Source organism: Phoenix dactylifera, chromosome 1 (genome assembly GCF_051530095.1).
Source record: "Phoenix dactylifera cultivar Ajwa chromosome 1, Ajwa_hap1_PhDact_Kaust_v1.1, whole genome shotgun sequence".
Taxonomy (NCBI): domain Eukaryota; kingdom Viridiplantae; phylum Streptophyta; class Magnoliopsida; order Arecales; family Arecaceae; genus Phoenix; species Phoenix dactylifera.
In genome coordinates, this window is record NC_143190.1 from 1,009,040 (window position 1) to 1,023,604 (window position 14,565).

General features: G+C 38.8%; 1 protein-coding gene and 1 long non-coding RNA gene across 2 annotated transcripts; one reads left to right on the plus strand and one right to left on the minus strand.

Annotated features, from left to right (window-relative positions):
* The first annotated feature begins 48 nt into the window (after positions 1–48).
* On the plus strand, positions 49–8,421 carry LOC108511165 (uncharacterized). Its single transcript, XR_001879228.5, has 3 exons — positions 49–397; positions 527–707; positions 6,799–8,421. It is a non-coding gene; the product is annotated as an uncharacterized LOC108511165 (long non-coding RNA).
* LOC103703645 (Phototropic-responsive NPH3 family protein) lies at positions 7,001–12,709 on the minus strand. The gene is made up of 4 exons (XM_008786565.6): positions 12,577–12,709; positions 9,906–9,975; positions 7,892–9,091; positions 7,001–7,616 (listed from the first exon to the last, which is right to left on the minus strand). The coding sequence occupies exons 1-4, from the start codon at positions 12,633–12,635 to the stop codon at positions 7,068–7,070; spliced, it is 1,878 nt and encodes a 625-aa protein (XP_008784787.1). The 5' UTR covers positions 12,636–12,709; the 3' UTR covers positions 7,001–7,067.
* Positions 12,710–14,565: the final 1,856 nt, after the last annotated feature.

Consider the following 14,565-nt stretch of genomic DNA (forward strand, 5'->3'; position numbering starts at 1 on the left):
CTGTACGACTGATTCGCCTACCGGAGCCTCTCGGTGCTTTCGGTACGCCATCTCTCCTCTCTCTCTTCCCCTTCTCTCCTTTTCTTCTTCCTTCTTTATGTGATTCCTGACCCTGCTTGGGTTTTGACCCAATGCCGAGGGTTTCTGTCCTACGGTCGTGGTTCTTGTTTCACTTGCTTGAGTTTCGATGGACATTAATGGTTTCTTGTGCCGATGAGGGTTTTCATCGATTCTTGAAGGGTTCTAGCTTCTGAATTTTTTATTCTTCTCCTGTTTCTTATATTTCTTGGTTGGCATTCTTCTTGTTTTTCTGTTTCTTTGAGTTCCCTGAAACCATAGGAACTGACGCAGGGTCGGTACCCTCAGCCGAGCAGATATGAAGAAAAGGAGGATCGTGGTGAGCTTGCTTTGGACCAATTTCTTTTCTGTTTTTTTTTTTGTCTTTATTTTTAATTTTTGCTCTGATTTTTAAAATATTGTGCCCCGTTACATTTTCTAACCAAATATGAATGGAATTTTTAAGCAGAAAGGGGGTAGAGGGTGAAGGTGATATAGATCTTGTCGATGATGGCATCCTAGATGGATGGGGAGGACTCTGATGGAAGTGATGATGGGAAAAGAAGATCAGGAGGATCGAGAGGGCGCTGGTGGAAAGGAATGATGGGTATGAAGAAAAGAATGGGAGATTCCAAGAAAATATACTAGAGGTGAAAGATCTTCAATTCTTTATATACTGCTTATTTTAGCATTGTTCTTCCTGAGCTGATATAAAATCTCCAACCCAGGGGGCTGTGTTGGGAGAATTCGGGTGAAAAAAATCTCTGTTCTAGTATTTTTCTTAAAATCAAACTGAAAACAATGTATTGTGATGCCATCGAAAGTTTTAATAGGACTACTGCATGCTAGGTATCATGGATAATAATTCTTGAGGTTTACTTCTGTTCACTCATTGTCTCCACAAATCACATAGTCAGTTCTTGATCTTCTTCACTTATTGTTCTTGCTTTCATCTATTTCTTTTATTCAAATCGATTGCTTGTCGAACCATATTTATATTCTAAAGCAATTTTTATTCTTTGGTTCACTTGAATCCTGTAATATTGTTTCTGTGAAACTGAGGAGAATTTGCTACTCCGAACGATTTTTATTAAGTTTTCTTTTATATCGTTCTTAATTTTTATGTATTTTCTTCTCTTCTTGGGAAGAAATTCTAATGATCTTGGTTAGTTTAATTTTGACTACTTTTAATTTAAATTTCTTGAAGTCGTTTCTTAGAGATTCACTGCTGAAGTCATATGTTATCTTGCAACCTTCTTCATTAATGATTCATTTTTGAGATAGCTATGTTATTTGCGCATCGTCTCTATAAACTATTTAGTTATCACTTAATAGTCTATTCTCTGAAGTTGTTTCTTCGGCTCTTTGAAACTATGGTTGCTCTCTGGAAGCATTATTATAATTTTGTTTGGCATTTCGGCCGTTTTAGTGCCCAAATGCTCTCTGGAAGCATTTGGGCACAGCCTGCCAACATGGATTTAACCGGACAACAGAGAGCATTTGGGCACAGCCTGCCAACATGGATTTAACCGGACAAGCCTGTTCCCCAACTGCCTATTCTGAGGTTTCAGAAGGCCTTATGCCATTTTTAAATTAAACGTAGATCCGGGTAGGTATGGCGCCAGTTTATTTCTATTTTGCTGCTGAAGAAACTTTAGGAATTGAAGAAGCTGGATGTTTCTTTCTTCTTCTATTTTCCACCAGTAGCTATCATCTTTGGGAGTGATTTAGATCCTACACTCATCAAACCAACAGGTGGTCGCGTGCAGTGCAGGACCATTGGATCACCATCATGATCTGTGAATGCGGTTTCTGGGCTCCGAGGTATCACAAATCTAAAACCTTGCCAATCATGGATCATGATGGCGATCCAATGGTCTGGCATTGGTCCGATGAGCGTGGGGACCCAAACCTCTCTCATTCTCTTGCATAATCAAAGATGCAAGTAGGTCTGTTCACGAGGCAGGCTGGGCTTAGCCCAATGTATAACTTAAGATAGTCAGGCCCGAGCCTTTGGATTTCGGACCAAGCATCGGGCTTCCTTGACTTATTCATCTAATCTTTACCCATGGCAATCATAGCCGTCAATTTAGAAGTATGTAACCATCAAAGATGTGGCGGTAGACATTGAGGGCAATGCCGATATGGCCGGTGTTACAATGGGTGTTGATGAGGATGTTATACTAGGGACAATTAGACTAGTTGAAGAAAAAAGTAAAGAGGATGACGATGTCGTTGAGGCAGCGGGTGCTGAGCATCAAGGCCATGAGGCATTGCAGGTGAAGACAATGGGATGGATGGAGGAGAAAACAACACGGTAGGTGGTGGTAAGAGGTAAAACCATTAGTTCATGACCTCTTAATCCTGAAGACATGTTTGTAGTTGCAACTGTTGGTTTGACAACTTCATAATTTGCTATTGCAAGAGTACTAGAAATGCTACCATCAGTTTGGATAAAAATGTAAATAAGAGGTCAAAGGACAAACATTGTTGCAAAAGAATAAATTACACATTTACAACTTAATACTAAAAAAAATTACTCAACAGAAGTAATGTGTTTGTACAACTATGGGCAAAACAAAAGAACTCATTAAGCTACCATTTCCTCAGAAAATCAAACATAATCATTTACTACTACTTGAAAATGATAATTTGCCACCTTTAAAGCACATTGATTTTTCATAATTGTGGGAAGCAAAAAAACACGGTGCAAGGAGGGGAAAATAATAAAAAGAAATCTAAGTGAAATAGCTAGCAAGATAAGAATGTTATTATTTAAACAATGGTGCAAAAAAGAAACAACATGCATACTCCTCTCGAGCATGATAGTTAAATCATATTAGAAAAACACTTCTAAAATTGTTTATTTAGGTTGCCCCCATTATTGCAAACCTAAAAACAACATTCACAAAAAGTTTCATTTCCATAAGCCAGTATAAATCAGAAACTAATTCTAGATCAAAAAGATGGACACAAAAGATGCAACAAAATATAACCCAAATAGTTATTAACTTATAATTGCATAAATTTAACAAATAAGTAGCTCTAAGAACAACAAAACAAGTACAAACTATTCAAGAAAATGCAAAACTGAAAAATTGAAATACAATTTAAATATGGAATCCGCTTTGCAAACGAAGAGTTTTTTGTTTTAAAATAAAGCCTGATGAGTTAGCTAATCCATAAAAAAGTGAACATTATATTTAATCTCTACTTGGATATATGATCTAGTCTTATCTTCGTCACATAAACTTCGATTTTCAACAAGATCATAGTTAACCCATCGTAGCCATGTTCTATAGGTACTCTAGTATACTCCATAAGAAATGCAGTGAAAAAACACTTGTGAGAAATCAGTTTCAAATATAAATATATATTCAGAAAATAAGAAAATGTAGATCGAAAGAGAATTAAGGGGTTTACCAAGCATCATGTTAAGAACATTCTGTGGTTTTACCCATCAAAATAGATCTAAAGTCACTTAGCTGCTCAAAAAAGATAACAAATATTGATGCTCTTGTATGCTGCTAGCTCAGTCTGTGGACCCTACTTTTTTCTGGAAACCAAAAAGACAAGTAGTTAAGAATGATTTTAGAAGTGTTTTTCTGATATGATTCAACTATCATGCTCGAGAGGAGTATGCATGTTGTTTCTTTTTTGCACCATTGTTTAAATAATAACATTCTTATCTTGCTAGCTATTTCACTTAGATTTCTTTTTATTTATTTCCCCTCCTTGCACCGTGTTTTTTTTGCTTCCCGCAATTATGAAAAATCAATGTGTTTTAAAGGTGGCAAATTATCATTTTCAAGTAGTAGTAAATGATTATGTTTGATTTTCTGAGGAAATGGTAGCTTAATGAGTTTTTTTGTTTTGCCCATAGTTGTACAAACACATTACTTCTGTTGAGTAATTTTTTTTAGTATTAAGTTGTAAATGTGTAATTTATTCTATTGCAACAATGTTTGTCCTTTGACCTCTTATTTACATTTTTATCCAAACTGATGGTAGCATTTCTAGTACTCTTGCAATAGCAAATTATGAAGTTGTCAAACCAACAGTTGCAACTACAGAACATGTCTTCAGAGTTAAGAGGTCATGAACTAATGGTTTTACCTCTTACCACCACCTACCATGTTGTTTTCTCCTCCATCCATCCCATTGTCTTCACCTGCAATGCCTCATGGCCTTGATGCTCAGCACCCGCTGCCTCAACGACGTCGTCATCCTCTTCACTTTTTTGTTCAACTAGTCTAATTGTCCCCAGTATAACATCCTCATCAACACCCATTGTAACACCGGCCATATCGGCATTGCCCTCAATGTCTACCGCCACATCTTTGATGGTTACATACTTCTAAATTGACGGCTATGATTGCCATGGGTAAAGATTAGATGAATAAGTCAAGGAAGCCCGATGCCTGGTCCGAAATCCAAAGGCTCGGGCCTGACTATCTTAAGTTATACATTGGGCTAAGCCCAGCCTACCTCGTGAACAGAAGACCTACTTGCATCTTTGATTATGCAAGAGAATGAGAGAGGTTTGGGTCCCCACGCTCATCGGACCAATGCCGGACCGTTGGATCGCCATCATGATCCATGATTGGCAAGGTTTTAGATTTGTGATACCTCGGAGCCCAGAAACCGCATTCACAGATCATGATGGTGATCCAGTGGTCCTGCACTGCACGGGACCACTTGTTGGTCTGATGAGTGTAGGATCTAAATCACTCCCAAAGATGATAGCTACTGGTGGAAAAAAGAAGAAGAAAGAAATATCCAGCTTCTTCAATTCCTAAAGTTTCTTCAGCAGCAAAATAGAAATAAACTGGCGCCATACCTACCCGGATCTACGTTTAATTTAAAAATGGGACAAGGCCTTCTGAAACCTCAGAATAGGCAGTTGGGGAACAGGCTTGTTCGGTTAAATCCATGTTGGCAGGCTGTGCCCAAATGCTTCCAGAGAGCATTTGGGCACTAAAACGGCCGAAATGCCAAACAAAATTATAATAATGCTTCCAGAGAGCAACCATAGTTTCAAAGAGCCGAAGAAACAACTTCAGATAATAGACTATTAAGTGATACCTAAATAGTTTACAGAGACAATGATGTGCAAATAACATAGCTATCTCAAAAATGAATCATTAATGAAGAAGGTTGCAAGATAACATATGACTTCAGCAATGAATGTCTAAGAAACGACTTCAAGAAATTTAAATTAAAAGTAGTCAAAATTAAACTAACCAAGATCATTAGAGTTTCTTCCCAAGAAGAGAAGAAAATACATAAAAATTAAGAACGATATAAAAGAAAACTTAATAAAAATCGTTCGGAGTAGCAAATTCTCCTCAGTTTCACAGAAACAATATTACAGGATTCAAGTGAACCAAAGAATAAAAATTGCTTTAGAAAAAGAAAACTTAATAAAAATCGTTCGGAGTAGCAAATTCTCCTCAGTTTCACAGAAACAATATTACAGGATTCAAGTGAACCAAAGAATAAAAATTGCTTTAGAATATAAATATGGTTCGAACTAGCAATCGATTTGAATAAAAGAAATAGATGAAAGCAAGAACAATAAGTGAAGAAGATCAAGAGCTGACTATGTGATTTGTGGAGACAATGAGCGAACAGAAGTAAACCTCAAGAATTATTATCCATGATACCTAGCATGCAGTAGTCCTATTAAAACTTTCGATGGCATCACAATACATTGTTTTCAGTTTGTTTTTAAGAAAAATACTAGAACAGAGATTTTAGGTTGGAGATTTTATATCAGCTCAGGAAGAACAATGCTAAAATAAGCAGTATATAAAGAATTGAAGATCTTTCACCTCTAGTATATTTTCTTGGAAGCTCTCATTCTTTTCTTCATACCCAGCCTGCCTCGTGAACAGAAGACCTACTTGCATCTTTGATTATGCAAGAGAATGAGAGAGGTTTGGGTCCCCACACCAGACCATTGGATGAACAGAAGACCTACTTGCATCTTTGATTATGCAAGAGAATGAGAGAGGTTTGGGTCCCCACACTCACCAGACCATTGGATCGCCATCATGATCCATGATTGGCAAGGTTTTAGATTTGTGATACCTCGGAGCCCAGAAACCGCAGCCAGTGGTCCTGCACTACACGGGACCACTGATGAGTGTAGGACCTAAATCACTTCCAAAGATGTTAGCTACTGATGGAAAAAAGAAGAAGAAAGAAACATCCAGCTTCTTCAATTCCTAAAGTTTCTTCAGCAGCGAAATAGAAATAAATTGGCGCCATACCTACCTGGATCTACGTTTAATTTAAAAGTGGGACAAGATCTTTTGAAACCTCAGGATAGGCAGTTGGGGAATAGGCTTGTCCGGTTAAATCCATGTTGGCAGGCTGTGCCCAAATGCTATACAAAAAATTAGCGAGATGCCCTGCATTTAGCTTCAATTCATGTTCTGGCCTCCATACCTAATGGACCATTTTGGTCTGAGGCAAACACTTGGTATTACATTCTAGCCTCTTAAAAACAAACTGAAAAAAAAAAAAAAATCAAAGAAGAACAAAAATAGATGTAGAATGGTACCTACGCATCCACTTAACTGATTTCAGAAACATGGATTGATAACTAGTTAATGCAACAACCCCTTTTATTAATTGAATTCCCTGTTCTACTTATTAACTAGCTTCTAAATATTATATGAGACCATCATGAATTTGGAAATGATGATGATATCAATGATGATAATGGCAATGCAGAAGTAATTTATATGACAAGGACTCTGAAACATTTTTTTCAAGAGATGTTCTCCAATTTGCAATTCCAGCATTACAATTTCAACTTACAAGAAGCAGCACGAAGGAAAACCAAGGGCCAGACATTCCCATCTTCCATAGTAGAGAAAGGGTGGGAGCCTCAGATAAAAGAAAAGGCAGACAGAAAACAGAAAGAGACCAAAAGGATTCGAATTCGCAGTTTTATTGCAAGACATGAGAGCAGCAAAATAATAACGGAGTCATGTGAAAGTTCACATATCTGCAGGCAAGTGTTTCTTGTGCTTTGTAAGCTTCGCCTGCAGCTTCTCAATCTTCCCGGTCCCATTCTTGTGCTGTTCGCTGACGGAACTCTCCTGAGCACTGCACATCTGGGACTTCATCCTAAATCCAAACTTCCTCGGGACACTGCTCCACCCGCTCCTCCCCCGGCCCAACTTCTCAATCTCTTGGCGCATGCTTGAGCACTCTTTCTCAAGCTCGGATACCCTCATCCTCATGTGGTCCATGCCTACTTTCAAGACTTCATTCTCCCTAACAGCAGTTGCCCACCCACCACCCTCGCTTGAGCCTACAAGGCCGCTCCTTAGGGGACGCGACCCGTCGAGGTTGTCAGAGACAAGCAAGCAACCTGCAATTGAGGTCCTCAATTGAAGCTGCTCGAAAAAGAGGACTTGAACTACCACTCGCAGTGGGAGTCGCTCGTTCTGGGCAGCATGAGTGCAGGCTTCCAGGGAGAGCTTCTGGCAGTCCATCAGCCGGCAGAGTTGTTCCCTGTCCGCCTCCGTGAGCCATGGGTGTGCCTGTAACATGTATTGATGAACTGAATTTAGAAACTATTTTTGACCCCAGAATATTAGGACGAGGAAAGAAAATTGTACCTAAGATTCTAGAAAGAAAAATGATCGAGATCCATATCTGTTTTTATAAAACTAATCCTTCATGGCAAAACAAGCATTTCAATAAAGAGAGCCTATTTTTCGGATAAACAGGAAGCTTGATATCATTTATTTGTGAAAAGTAGTATGAGCTACTTATTATCGAATGAAGGGTCATGAACAAATGTGAGAACAATTACCTTTAAATATATGTCGATGGCACGATAGAGTCCATCATCCAGCGGTCGGCCATAATCAGGTACTGCAGCAGCCAAAGATTGAAACTTTGGCAGCTTCAAGTTAATATCAGGTGCAACCTCCGCCAGGTACCCATCAATTAGCTTAGCAACGGTAGTTAATGGTGTCAAAGAAGGCGAGCCCATCAGCTGCTCATCATCAACCAAACCAGAAGAGGCCCCGCCAGTTGCCTGATCCATGGCTAAGAAGTGTACAAGAATTCTCTGGACACAGTCTACATTATAAAGTGTTTCCATAGAGTACGAGAAGTTTGGCAGAAGTAGATCTTCCAAGGTGGCCTGGTCTAGCTGCATTCCTATTCTTTTCTCCAGGTTAGAAATGCATGATGGGCTAGCTCGCAGAATCATGGCAGTGCGAAGAAGCCCCAACAAAACTTTAGTTGATGTTGTACCCTTCTGAAAAGGCAGCAAGCTATCGATCTCTTCGAGCAGATTTTTCTGTTCTTCTTCAGATGGTGCAGCCGTCAAAGCTACAGATCCCTGACTATGACGTCTATTCAGTCCTGGAAGATACCTTTTGGCATAATAAGTCAATGATCCAGCAATCATCTCTTGTCTGATGCCTCGAGATTCCATGACCGAGATCAGCCTCTTATACATGGGTAGACTCAATGATGAGGCATCCTCATACCACCAATCTGAGCTACATTGTCTAGGCCTGGCTCCTGTGCTTATACCATTCCACAAGACACTCCCACCAGGGCTTTGCATGACACCATGCTCCATCATTGGCCAGCCAAATAGATTTGGATCTGTGCATGCTTTAACAGCTAATGACTCGATGCATCTCTTTACAATTTGAAGATTTTCAGCATGTGGGAGAAGATCACTGCATGTTTGGAGTGCTTTTAATGAATCCTTCCAGCTACGGAGTACTACTTGGTTAAGGAAGGTTTCAGTCTGAGCGATCAAGTTGCCCTCTGCAATTTCTTCTGTCATCTGAAGATGCTCGGCAGCACAGCGTAGGTAAACAACATTTGATGCAGTAAGTTCTAACTTCATGCCGTAGCAGAACTTGGCAACTATTTCAAATGCTTCGGCACTACCAGGAACATCATATAGCTGTATGACACAGCCCTCCTCATCGTCAGATTTCTCCTTGATTAATTTCTCCAGAAGACTGCTCTTGGACAGCAGAGGGAACTGTAGGAAAGAATTATTGCCATATTAGTGGAAATTAGAAAAGATGTCACGGACAACAGAACACAACATTTTGCATTACTAGTGCTTTAAAGTTTTGACCGGACAAAGAAAGAAATTAAACTTTGATCAGAAAGATGGAGAGAAAAGTAAAATTGCTACATTCGACAAACTTACAAAAGAAAAATCAAAGCATATATATGAACTATACATTTTTGTTGCGCTTATGCAAAATACGAGAATCACTGCTTACCAAGATTATTCCCCACAGGAAAGGAAAGTTGATGGACCAGATTGGGCAACAAAGTAAATAATGATAATTTTCACTAAAGAAACCTTTCGATACATAGATTGAATCACTTATCTAAATTTTCCTTTGGTATGATTAACATGCAGTCTTGGCACATCTTATAACAGAAACTTTTATCGCCAAAATTTATATCCTTTCAGATTTCACTTTTATGTACCCTAATTCCAAAAAAAAAACAAAAGAAAGAACACACATGCACTCGTGTAAGATTGACCACTCATGGTTCTGGTTATTAGGAAACTTACATTTTGGTAATATTTGTTGACAAAAGATGAAGAAATTGTATAACAAAAGGACATCCGCAATTTTCTTGGTATCCTCCAACAAGAAATGTTGCAAAATAGATGGTTACATTACCAAAATAAAAAAATGCTCATAAAACTGAGATCAATAGCCTAACCCAATAGAATGACATCATAGCACCATGCGACATCAATTTAGAACAGAATCAAAAGATACTCATCAAATGAGTATGGGCCAGTTTAATTTCATTAATTAAGACTTTACCTTGTGAAGATGGAACGACATGTCTCCGACTTCAACGGTAACATCACTAGGAAGCCCAGTTGTGCAGAACCTGCAAAATGCACAAGCCAATAAATCATCCTCATGCAACTAAGATTGAACTATGGACACCGAGGATCATCATACATCATAAGGTAATTTCCAAATATATGTTTTATCATCCTGACATGTTAAGCTATGTTCACGCATTAGTCACTGAAGTTTCTAGAAAGTTGGCTAAAAAAAACAAATATACATCTAGCTGTTCAAAATAAACAAGACACTAACAGCATGTTTAAACAGATTAAATCTTTAAACTATATAAATGAGCAAAGAAGCTATAAATATTTGCAGAAGGAAATCCTTGCATTTGGTCAGGATCAGCAGGGCTTTATGCATTCACTCGGAACTAAAGCAACCAACAACTATCTCCAAAAACACAATCTATGAAATCATATTTCCTGCCATATTATCTGAAGAGCATGATGAAAAAGGTGCAACACTTGATGTCTGGGAGCTTTTAACAAATATCTTCAGCAGTTGAATAGTTGAGATTATAGAGCAATCACTTGCAGAAAAATATCCTTGATAAAATATATCAGCATACAATACCAAGTACCGGTATTTTGAGCAAATATAGGCAGGATGCTAAAATTTTGGGGTACAAAGGGTATCATTGTGTACTCCAACATTCTGTAGTGTTAGCATTCCAGTCTAGATAAGAGCAGGTCCACATGCTGCCAAATCTCATCTCATCTACTGCTCAAACACAAAAGATATAAAATATTTGAGAAATTGCAACTCATCAATTCCATTCGTCTTTAATATGCCTCAAACATGAAGACACAAGCATGTCTCGCACTATAAACGTACGATAAATATTCCATCTGCGAACCTCAGTGCAAGGAATAGCATGCATTTGAAGGGAAGATTAGAAGATACTTGTTAAAGAAGCATTCAGCATATCAAAATCAGAAGCCTAGGAAAATTCAGCAGCATCAAATTGGAAGGGAGATGGCAATACCTTTTAAGCCACTGCCATTTAAATCTAACAAGATGTTCAGAAGATGCGTTTGCAGAATAGCGGTAACAATTATGACCTTGCAAACAATGTACTTGCAAGCAAAAAGTTCTATGATGATACATCAATAGAGAGGAACAGGCTATATTGTACGTTCCTATCTCCATGAGAGATAGGAACGTACATGGCTGTGCTCTTTCATTCAAGTTGGGCACCTGTGTGTATGTTAGAGGAAAATGTGATAACCTAAGATAAAGGGAGATTTTGCTTTCATCTCCTGATTGGCATTCTCAAGTAACCACGTTAACAGAAAAAAAACTATAGGAAGCTTTATTTTGTCTTGCACCTGTGACAACCAACCACATAGCTGAGCACTGAAGGCACTTGCGTTATATAGTAGAATGCATACAAACAAGAGTTGTTTGCTACTTGTAGAGCAAATTTGAGACCTATTCAACAGCGACATGATCTCGCTATAAAGAAAAGGCTCATATAGTATAAGCTTTTGTGCTGCATATGCTCCATAGTTGTTCCTTCCCCAGACATAAGTGCTTTTAAGCTTACTAGAACATAGCTCTAGACTCTACTGATGTTAGAATCTATCTAAACCACTTGTGGTTCACCAAATTTAGTGCACCTATTTGATTTTGCTATATTGGAATCTAATAATTACAATCTTATGGAAAAGGTACAACTAAACTTGCTTCCACACAATTCGACGTGTAAAAAATATTAGAGTCAAACTCCTTGAAAGTGCTCCTAATTCTTTTTGCATCCAAGGGCAAACCGTTACTCGATGCCTGATCGAATCACTGCTGAAGTCACTCCTTCAAAAATAAACTCCAAAGAAAAAATAGCATTACACAATTCACTGAAATATTGGTAATCAACTGCACAGCTGACAAAGGTCATAAGGAAATGGGTTTCTATGTAAGAGGTAAAACTCCGAATTGGCTGATTTTCCACTAGAGTGCCTTCAACATGGGTTTCGCTCATCATGGACACTGCAGTTGAAGTTTTAACACAGATGAATTATTTGATATTATCAGATTCCTCTCGAATATAGTTTTTACAGAACATTTATGCAGAAGAAAAAAAGGATAATATAAGAAAAAATCAGTTGGGGTATACAAAATATCATTTATTTAAATTCAATCACACATTTTTTTTAATTCACGACATCCTCACATATGGAATACCAAGTCAAAGAAAGTTACATAAATCATACAGAGTGTAGATGAAGCAAGCAATCAACAAGGTTATGTAGTGGTTGACTAGAGACCCCAATGTCCAATAATACATTATCAGAGCAGTTCAAAAAATAATGTCCAGATAGTAAAAAGATTATGCGTGGCAATTATACTTTTGATGTCCTACTCATAAGTTTATGGTCCATTTTATAAATATGTACCAAATGTCAAAGTAAAGGCAAACAGATTCCTAAATCCACAAAGTATACCAGAAGTAACAGGTTGTGCACACAATTACACTCCTCATGTAGACCCTGGATTATCAGATCAAACACGTTAACTAATTTTGACTGATCATACATAATAATACCACAAACAGAACAAAATAAATGCATCAAAAGGACGTTTCAAAAGATTATGATAATATAATCAATTAATTCTACAGGAAGAGAATGCCGCATACCAGGCTTGTCCTTGCCGTTGGAAAGCATCAGTTTTTGATCCCAGCTTCGTACAGGCCATATTACTCAACCTAAGAAGGAAAGAAAGAACAGGGCAAGGAACCTGAAAAAAAACCTGGCTAGGGCCTAAGTAACACTCGAAAACAAAAGCTGCGCCTAGAGAACCTTAAGAATCTCTAAGAGCACACGTCTCTTCTACTGGCGTGTTATAAGAGCCCGGAGAACCACAGATCCATGATACCAACCTCTAAACAGACACCTGAATCTAGGGACATCAAGTCTCTACAGCGAAGTTATAAGATCTCACAGAAGCATATCACCTCAACAACACCAAGACCTGAAGCTCTTAAAGATAGGCACTCTGTTTCAAAACCAAAATCCTTCTACTGCATACCCAAACCCAAAATTTTTATTGAAAAAAACCCTGAAAAAAGTCAACCTGGAAATACCAGCAGAAACCAAAAAACCGGTTGAAAGATTACCAGTATTTAGCTCAAAAGATAGACAATGTTATGTATCACCCAAGAAAACCCCAGAGACCAAGGCCGGAAACCAGTAAGCCCGGACTAACCCACCCCAAAATCCAAACTTTACGACATTCCAAGCAAGGCCTTCCTCATCTGAACCACATAAACCTTCACCAAGCTACCAATCCAAGCTCAGAACCAATTCTAGGGCACCGACCCAACGAAGTTCCATACCTAAACCCGCCATTAAAAACCCCAGGATCCAGCTCCAAATCCACCACCATCCCCCTACCAAAACCTCAAACACCAGTAACGCACCACAAGCCACAATCCCAACAAAACCAAGAACCCAGGGGAACAATGCCGCTGACCTCCAGCACCAAACTCTAGGGCAGCCCCCACAAGGAACCCACTCCCCAATTTCCCCCCCAACCAAACAGCCAAAATGGGGAAAGAGTAGATGGATGGGAGACCCTCCAAAAGCGCAGTTTCTATTCTGTCCTTTCTTTCACTTCCTCAACATAAGCTTCCAAGCAGCAAATTCCAATTGCAAGAGGACCAACCCATGCACTGCCCATCTATCAAAAAAAACACAGCAAAAGCCATTGGAATGGGAGGAAAGCCCAGAGGCTCCAAACTCCTATTTTTGAACAACCTCAAAAGCAGTGGGGTCTTTGGCCTTATTTCTTACAACCCCGGTATCGGCTCGCAATTCCTGTTGTTGTTTTGCTCCAGTAACTCCAGGTTCCACTGTAGAGAGATTCTCTCGGAATAGTACCAATCTGCAGCCCCATCTAAGGAAAAAATTGATTATTTTTATGCCATTTAATCATTTTTTGGTAACTAATTCATTGCCTGTACATTAAAATATTGGTGGAAAATAATGTTGTACAACTAATACCATGTGGATTGTGGGTGTTGAGGATGAGGACATTATAAAAAGTCAAAGCAAGAAAGAGACTTAAAGGTCGGAAAGGCGGCCATGTGATTCTAGCGCACGGCGGAAGCATGTACAGAAGCAACCTGATTTGATTGATGGCCACCGTGTGATCAAGTTGCTGGACGGTTGGATGGATGGTGAGTTGACGACCCCTTAATTAGTATTGGGGAATGAGATATAATATATATATATATATATATATAGCATTTAAGAGTGCTATAGGTTGCCAGCTAACTACGGTGTTGAAGGGTGCTCGTCCTCCTCGACGCTTTGGGATGCTGAACGTAGCCTGAGCTTGCTTGCCTTTTGGTTTACGGTCGCCAACTCCGACGCACCTCGGAGTTGGCTTGGAGTTATGTCCACTAATATGATCACAACGCTGGTTGCTGTGATGATGCACAAAGATACGTGCTTAATGAGTAAGTTCTATAAAAACTAGCGTTCATTATTGACTGCACGTACCATCATATGGTGCACGCAACGTAAACAATAATTCCTCCTTCCCGTATCTATCAATTCGGCAAGCATTTGGCTCAAATAGAAATTATGTTTCTGCAACTCTTGTACCCCCTATCGTTAAGAAT